We start from the raw sequence: 8,864 nt of genomic DNA on the forward strand, positions 1-8,864 counted from the left end.
CTTAGCCTATTGTTTAGATGTAAAAAAAAAAAAAAAATATATATATATATATATATATATATATATATATATATATATATATATATATATATATATATATATATATATATATATTTATTTTATTTTTTTCAACAAAAAACATTCTCTCTTCCTATTCCCTTTTTTTCTTGAATCTAGATCTTTCCCGATGTCTTCTGGCCTAGACTCGTCCACCTAGGCTCAAACTTTTCTTCCTCTGTTATTGTTTTTGATGTGGTTGTATGTTTTGTATATGCCATATCTGATCGACTTTTTCTTTTTCTTTATGTGCATATCTCATAGCTGTTTTGTAGAAAGTGTCTTTCGTCATCGAATCACACAGGGCTGTGCTGGTACCCGCCTGAAATTGTGTTAAATTATTGGTAAAGGCTGCATTAGTTATTATTCTGGGATAATTAATGTTGTTTTTAGTGCAATATTGATTAATGCCTATTTTAGCCTACTGAATTTAAAAACACACGAGTTGCAAAAAATTTTTATTTTTGTTTGTTTGTTTGTTGTTGTCATATGACGTACTGATATCAGTTGCGTTACTCGTTTTAATTTAGGTTGGGACGTGAATGCGGGTGCTCGCAGGGTGTTGTCTCCAGTGTGTTGTCTCCAGTGTCTTTAAGAGACGCATGTGTGCTCGCTCATCAGCCACCCACCTGTGAGAATGTTTCGGGAGAGACTTGGGTTTCCAGGCTTCTATGACTTGGTGTTGTGATGAAAAAAACAATAATATTTAGTTTTCCACAATTCATAGGATCTCATCCGAATTAACCTTCAAATGGGCTCTTACACTCTGATCTTACTGCTGATCCTGTATCATAGCCTCTTGTGACCTCTAAATGACTCTGTAATAGAATTACAGTTTTTAATCCTGTTTTCCAGAACGCCTCATCACAGGCTGCTGGGTCGAGAACAACACCCGCGGTACACGTTTCAAAATGAATGCAGTCACGCCCATTTGTATGAAATTTGGCATTGAATTGTTATTCGACTTCAAATAAACCTCTTTAATTAGTGTATGTCTATCAAAAATAATGTGCCTGTATTCAGATCAAAGTATTGCTCTTATTACAGTTTAAAACCATGGCTGGAAATTAAAGAAAAGTCACGAACAGCCCAAACAGTAGCTAGGAATACGAAGGTCTCAACAACACGCCAGACAATCGCTCCAGTGAAGTTTAACGTAACATTTCAGATGTGAGAAGTTTTTATAATAAATATTTTACAATATATAGCCTATTATTCTTTCAGATCAGCTAAAGATATACAGTGAGGACGGATATTACTGAAAGAACAATAACATTAGGCCTACTTTATAAAATGTATTTACTGTAAAATAAAATAATTAATGATCTGAATCCTAAATTTACATTTAAAATGTTTGTTTGGACGATGTTTATTTATTTATTTTATCCATTTAGCCTGTCTTCTGCGTAAAGCACAGCTTGCCCCACAGTCGCGATAGTTTATTAATTCACGGATCGGATTCGAACTTCACGTAACTTGTTCTGTTCTTATTTGTGAGAAGGGGACTGTCTCGGGAGGGAAAAGACCCAGTCTTGCCAAGAGTGGTTGCACTGACAGGCCACGCTTTCAATCCGGGTCAGGGGGAACTGACGCTCATTGAGAACTGCATGAATACACACGAATAGAAAAGTTGTGTTCAGTTAACCGATGAAATCAGAGAAAAAACAGGCCTGTGCAATCTTTTCTTGCCGTCTGCGGTCCAATTGCATTCATTTGTCTCTGTGCGACTAAGGTTATGGGAACAGGACAAATAATCTATTCTGCCTTTTTGACACCATCGCCAGTTATAATAGTTCACACAGGGTTAGGGACTGAATGTATGAAACTGTAATGTTGACGTTATCACGTAGGTCTATATTCTGTTCGTGTAGGCCTACGCACATTGCACCTTTTTTTATATGATATCTAAAAATCCAATATGCAATAGCTATGAGCGATTCTCGTAATTTAATTTCTTCCAGCACACCCAAATCATTACGACCTGTTTATTTAATTCTAAAATATGTTAGCAGTATTGATATTACAGTTTAAAAGAAAACTGCTCTTCTCCTAACTAATTTACTTGTCCTAAACATATTTGGGACAAATATCTGCCGAGAAATTAATGTAGAGGAAAGACTGATGAAGATCAATGTGAAGTAATTGTGCTCCTTCTGCCAGTGATAGGCTATTCCATATCTGTCCACAGCAGATGAACTTGAGGTAAAAAGTAGTCCCTCGCGATCAACCATGCAGTGAATAGGATCAAAGGGTTCTTTATTTTATGGCATCTAATCAAATGTCATTAGAATCAATGGGTATTTTCTTATGGTCGCGTATATTCAGACTTGAGAGGATGTACGAGGCTACACAATACACCATATATAATTATGAGAGAAATAATGAATAATAAACGCAGCCTTATTTAGCATGGCCGGTTGTATGAGCTAAAGTTTCGTCTATAGTCGAATGGAGAGAGATCACAATGGGAAATCTAAATAGCTACAATTTATGGTTGCTCTTATAAAAACAGGGAGTCTTTAGCTAATTAAAAAAGATTTAGTTCTCTTGTTACAAATATATAAATAATAATCTTCGATACATTTAACAAGTTATTTGTCACATCTACAAGCTGTTCCTCTATTTTTGGCAACTAAATTAGAAGTGAGCAAAATCGGAGTTATGGACTTATGTTATGGACTTCCAACAGCAGGCTATATTGTTGAGTAAATAGTTATTCTCCATTCACATATAGTCATACCCATAGTATATTTTATGTCAATAAATTGTTTGTGTTTGTTGTAGTGCGCTGAAAAAAAATCTGGAGCAAACTAACTAAACTTCTAAATCAAGTAGCCTATGGGTGTCTGTTTGTGCATGTGAGTTAGCCTACTCCTAGAGCTAGGGAGCTGCTTCTTTTTTTTTTTTTTTTGCAGTGCTCAATTTTGAAAGAAACAGCGTTTCGTTCACTTCAACGGGACACTGTGCCAGGGGAGGAGTCCTTCATGATTAGTCAATTTAATGGCGCCTTCACTTAATTTTTTCATGTGTAGCCTACCTTAGCCACTGACGGAAAAAAAAGAAAGACGAATGTTCACCGTCGCAGCTACTTTTTTGTTCAAAAACGTTTCTGTAGGCCTACTACAAATTTTGATTAAAAAATTTTGTGCATTTACACTAGTAGGTAATGTCATGCTCTCCTTAAACTGGAGAGAAAACTATTTGAGTGTTGTGTGGAAATTATTATTATTATTATTATTATTATTATTATTATTATGGTGGAAATGACACACATAATACAGTTTTATAACAAAACAAAATTGAATACTGTATTTTCAGTTTAGAAACGTATACATTAACAGAAACACGCAAGAAAGTAACATTGAATTGTAAGCGCTGGACTGGAAACATGAAATAGACTTGGTCAGTCGATGATGATATCCAATATTTTGTCTTTTGCATTAATCTCGACTGATAATTCATGATCACCATCTTTCTTTTCATGGCATAAAACAGAAACAAAACGCCTAGAGCACTTGATAGTTACGTCTTGACGAATAGTTTAGGGACACCAAGCCAAGTGAACAGGGATAGAAAAGAGAATGGGTATAACAATATTATTTACAGACTTCTTTCTACACATATATTACAGACTGGGAGAATGATCGCATTATTTAAGATATACATAATTCAATATAAAATCTGGAAATAAAAATAAAAATCTGATACAGTCATAACGATTCAGTTCCACATTTGACCAGTACCCCACACAGGCAGTGACAGAAGTGTGGTAAAAGGTGCTTACGACTCAAATGATTGTCTGATGGACATAAAGAAATAGAGGATTGCATCCTGGCTGCTCGTCGTCACTCGGACTAAAACAGAAAAAAAGGCAATGGACACCGGTTTCTGGTAATTCCCTCTTCACGGTGGTCCTGGTAGACATAATAAACGTGGGGCATTTCCCCATATACAAAAAGAAAAAAATATATATTTAGATATATATATATATATATATATATATAAATCATGCAAGTGATGGGGTGGGAGAAGGTGTGGGGTCCATTGAAAGCGCTTGAAAAAAAAGCGTGCTTTTATGCTTTTCTTTTATAACAGTAATATCAATTGGTCCTTGTTCATCATCCCCGATAATTAATAAAGTTTATTTAGGTCCTTTTTCCTGTAGGCTATATATTTCTCTTGTGCGTATCATACGTCGCATTCCGAGTCACTTGATGTTACTGAAAGAATTGACGTGCCCGTGTCGACTCGCTCTGTCATGCTCGAGACACTGGTCGTGGGACTAGCCGCTGTTGAAGGCGACTCCGCCGAACTGCGTGGGGTGCAGCCGGATTCTGAAAGGGACCGCATGCCATTCTGCCCTATTGCTTGATGCTGGAGCCTATAGCAGAAAGGTGAGAGAATGGTGTGCTGTTAGAATATAAAAGTCGCAGGCCATTTTCCCCTAAAAACGCGCCTGTATTTTCACGTAGCCTGATTATTATGCTTTATTAAACACATCCTAGTTCTTTAAAACGTATATATAGCATAGATTAAAATAACATTTGCTTACATAGTAAAATAAATGCTACAGCTGTTTGTTTATTTAGCCTACTTAAAGCTTTGCAGCTAGCTAACATGATTAAGTCTACCAAAATATTAACGTAGCCTAGCTATTTATAGTCTATCCTCGAGATTTGATTCACTTCTGATGAGATCTAGTATTGTTACAATTCGTTTATATGTTCAAATGTCATTAGTTAAAGATGACAGTTTTAGTATGCTGCGTAACCAAAATGCCATAGTTCTTGTTTGTTTAACGATTTGTAATCATCCAGTCAAGGGCAATTTGTAGATGTATCCATTAAATACTATAAATCATTTACACCAGCCAAAGTGTGTAGTTTCTGCTGTTTTCTCATTCCTTAGACACAGTAGCATTTAGCTTTTAGGAGGAAAAATTATGACACAATCATGTGAAACACCACTCACACTAACTTATTTACGCCGTGTTATCTGTAATATAATTAAGAAGTAGCTACACTGGGAAGTGAAACAGTTAGGCTAATAATTTGCAATTAATGTCACATATACCAAACACTAAACCTTAGAATAATTTGTAGCCTGTAATGATTTATTTCTCAATGCATGTTTGTCCGTCCAGTGGTATACAACTCTGTATTTACAATGTCATGTTGTAAAAAAGTCTAAGAATGTTAGTGATGAACTAGAATTATTTAAAATAGACAGTTATCTGTAGATTTTACTTTTCCAAATACAGCAACAGAGAAATGCTAAAAAGGCCTACATTATTTTTTTAGACATTATTCATATTTTATATCATCGCTATTTCTATCAATTGGAACGATTGTTAAATTAAGATTTATATACTTTATGTGTTAAATACGATAAAACATATTACATTTTGCAACAGTGTAAAAGGGAACACAATAGCTTTGTTGTGAAGAATACACATTTGATTACATGCTCTTTTTGCTTTTTCAGATTTCATCAGTGAATCAGCAAAACATTTTATATTTGCATCATTTGTTTTCACACGTTAATAAAAATGATACAGGTATGTTTTATCTACTTGCTTTTATATTCTGGTTGATACTTTCTGAACATCTTACACCTGGCACAACTAAAATGTCCTCGTTTTCCCTCCCTCGTCTCTAAAATCCGTTTGATTCTGTTTTTACTGCAGTAACTTCTACCATGTGTTCACATATTTCACAACAATTCATTTATCAGTATATATTTAGTTCTAATGATTAAACACTTAAAGCCAACAACAAGTTAAACAACGTGACTGACCTGTTTTTTGCTGCCGCTGCCCTGTCTCGTTGTCTCCGGTTTTTAAACCAATTTCCGACCTGTGTAGGAGTGAGTCCAGTGGCTTGAGCCAGTTCCCTTTTCTTGCTGGGGTTTGGGTAGGGGTCCTGAAGGTACCACTCCCGTAACAGACTCCGCGTCCGCTCTTTGAAACAATGCGTCTTCTGCTCACCGTCCCAAATGGTTCTAGGCAGGGGAAACTTCTTTCGCACCCTGTACTTATCAACCGGTCCTAGGGGACGCCCGCGTAATTTCTCGGCCTCCTGATAGTGAGCTTCAAGCCACATCGCTTGTAGTTTACCATGCGAGTCCTTGGTAAACTTGTGGTTCTCCAGAATGTGGTAGAGATCACGAAAATTGCCCGTGTGAAAGGCAACCACAGCCCGGGCACGAAGGATGGATTCATGCTTGTTGATCGCCTCGCAAGCACCCGGTGCCACTGGAAGCGACCATAGGAAGCGACCCAGCCGCTCGATGTCCCCGGTCTCCTCCAGCGTCTCGCAGACGCTCGCCACTTGCTCCGGAGAGAAGTTTAGGGTCGGTAGCTGAAACATTGACAAGTCTTCGGGAGACCTGGTGCTGGGCGCACTGCTCGCCAGGAGCAAAGGGCGATCAGCAAAGTTTGGCAGGAAGAAATGAGAGGGATAAAGCTCTAAAGGCGATCTGAAAACCATGGAAATGACCTGAGAGAGAGTGAACTTTGCGAAGGAAAAAAAGAACGACGAATTCGGATTGAATGATTCAATAGCTATCGCCTAATGACACCAGCCTCATAATATCTCCCCCTAAATCCACCGTGAGTGTAGCATTGAAATATTTTGTTTCGCTTTTCTATTGGTCTTCTTGGTGTCGTTGTAGGGTTGTCATGGCAGCCCTGCCAATCACTGTCAAGCGTGCCAATCATTAGCCAGTACGTAGAGGCTTTCACCACTTGTGCTGCTCGCACGGGGGGTTATCAGGAACTCCAATCTCAACAGCACCCTCCCTCCCTTGACTCGCGTGAAGGCGAAGAAGAGGCTCGCCTATTTGTTGAATGGAATGAGCAATTAGTGGGTGGAATATTATTGTGATCCTAACGAGGCTCGTTAAAGTTAAGAAGATATGTAGGGAGAGAAGGCAGGGGCAGGGTCTCCGGATGACAGTCACGGACACGGGAATTTAAATGAAGCGCTAAAACGGAATCTGCGACAGGATACACAGACAGGCTGTTTCATTCGTTAGCGCCTTGAATGAAGCTGGAGAAGATACGATGTTGCGCCGTCTCTCTTAACCTATCAATACAGTAGCCGTAACAGCAAGTAGCCTATTGAATTTTATATTTTGAAACATAATTTTGTCTCTATGTATACCAAACGCTGAAAACTCCTGGATCGTTTTTTTAACTTAGTTCGCATTTCGATACGCATTGACTGCTACTCTCACACTGAGGCAACCGTGGACGCGCATCTCTATCTCCGCTGATGCTTTATACTGCGAGACCAAACACCCATTGCCCATGCATATTGAGGAAAGCACGTGATCACTGATGCATCTAATGACTTATTTAAACAAACTTTATTTTTATTCATATATTTTTATACAGTTATATACCAATATTGTGCAAGACTGCATATCGTTAAAACTAGAAAGCCTGTTTCACGAGAATGAAGGACATAATCTTTATGTCACGAGATTCGGCTTCCAATGGCGTGTTAGTTTGGGTTTCTTGGTCTGCATAGTTTCTGCTGCATTAGCCTATAATTAGACAGTGCTTAGTTGGTGTCAAAAATGTACGAGTCCAGAAGGCATAATGAGACGCAGCATCCAGACTTTCTCTAAACTAATGCTGAAATAATTAAATGCATTTTCCAGAAATGTTCAGGGATTCAGAAATCGTATGTCTCTTACAGATATCCAATTCCATCTATTCAAAATTAGTATGAATGCAAATGGGCTAATGCAATTTATTTTCTATTTTTTAATCCCTACTCCGGTTACTTTATTATTAGCCACCCTTGAAGATTTACGTAGCTAAATGTAGTGCAAGCTCGTGTGTGCTTATCAAAATAAGGGGCGGAGAGAAGATCTTAGATGTATTGGGTCATGTTGTGTCACCAGGATCAAATCTGTTTGTTCTTCTGTCACAGAAAACTTAAGTCAAGTAATTCCAAGAGGCACTTGAACTGTCCTTTGCAAGGATCTTTGGACTGGAAATAACAACCTGTTTTTTAATTGTTAACCGTATTTAAAATCATTTGGTCAAGTTATTTTACATTTAGAAAAGCTCTTTATTCTGGCATGAAGGCCTTGCTATCTAACATGCTTAAAATAATATTTTTTTTAGACATCAGTGTTTGCATGTCACGGTTCAAAGATGATTTGCAAAAGTACTCGCATAGTAGAAATGGCTTAAAACTGAGAAAATAAATAAATAAAACGGGGACAAGTCGTGCAAATTCACTTGTTTTACATAGCCTTTGTTTTCGTTAAGCAAGTCATTAGCATCCCCATGTAAGTTAATTCACCTGGTTAAATCGTCTGTTTATTCTCTAGCTTTCATTGTTCTGTTCTGTGTCAAAATCAGCAGGAGGCAAGGTCCTCAATACCGATGAACGTTTAGCTCCGTCTTTATTTACTGACGAGGACTAAAAAATAAGAATGCAATAGACAGTGGATTATATCAGAACATAATATTATTTAAGCCGTTTTTTAATGTATAGTTTCAGTATTTTTGGAGTGAAGTGACATCAGGGATTTGAAGGTTAACACGTAGCCTAATTTCGGCTTTCACTCTGAAAGCCATAGGCCTGTAGTCTAAATAAAGATAAGTGTCGTCAGCATGCCAGAGATCTTAGAGAAGAGCTCGGTCGTATAAGAGAAGGTAAGCAAACCATTCCTTTGCTCTCTATTCACGTACTCTCACTTCTTACCACAAGAAAATGTGTCCTCCCATACTCTCACCAATGTTGGCAACTATGCGGTTAACGTGCATGAGTAATTTTGTGCATTGTGTG

The 8,864-nt window shown here is 37.6% G+C and overlaps 1 protein-coding gene across 1 annotated transcript; it reads right to left on the reverse strand.

The window, feature by feature from the left end:
• Positions 1 to 3,338: 3,338 nt before the first annotated feature.
• LOC128026646 (homeobox protein SIX3) lies at positions 3,339 to 8,429 on the reverse strand. Its single transcript, XM_052613897.1, has 2 exons — positions 5,854 to 8,429; positions 3,339 to 4,438 (listed from the first exon to the last, which is right to left on the reverse strand). Exons 1-2 carry the CDS (start codon positions 6,543 to 6,545, stop codon positions 4,246 to 4,248), a joined length of 885 nt encoding a protein of 294 aa, XP_052469857.1. The 5' UTR covers positions 6,546 to 8,429; the 3' UTR covers positions 3,339 to 4,245.
• Positions 8,430 to 8,864: the final 435 nt, after the last annotated feature.

The sequence above is a fragment of the Carassius gibelio genome, chromosome A13, assembly GCF_023724105.1.
Source record: "Carassius gibelio isolate Cgi1373 ecotype wild population from Czech Republic chromosome A13, carGib1.2-hapl.c, whole genome shotgun sequence".
Classification (NCBI taxonomy): domain Eukaryota; kingdom Metazoa; phylum Chordata; class Actinopteri; order Cypriniformes; family Cyprinidae; genus Carassius; species Carassius gibelio.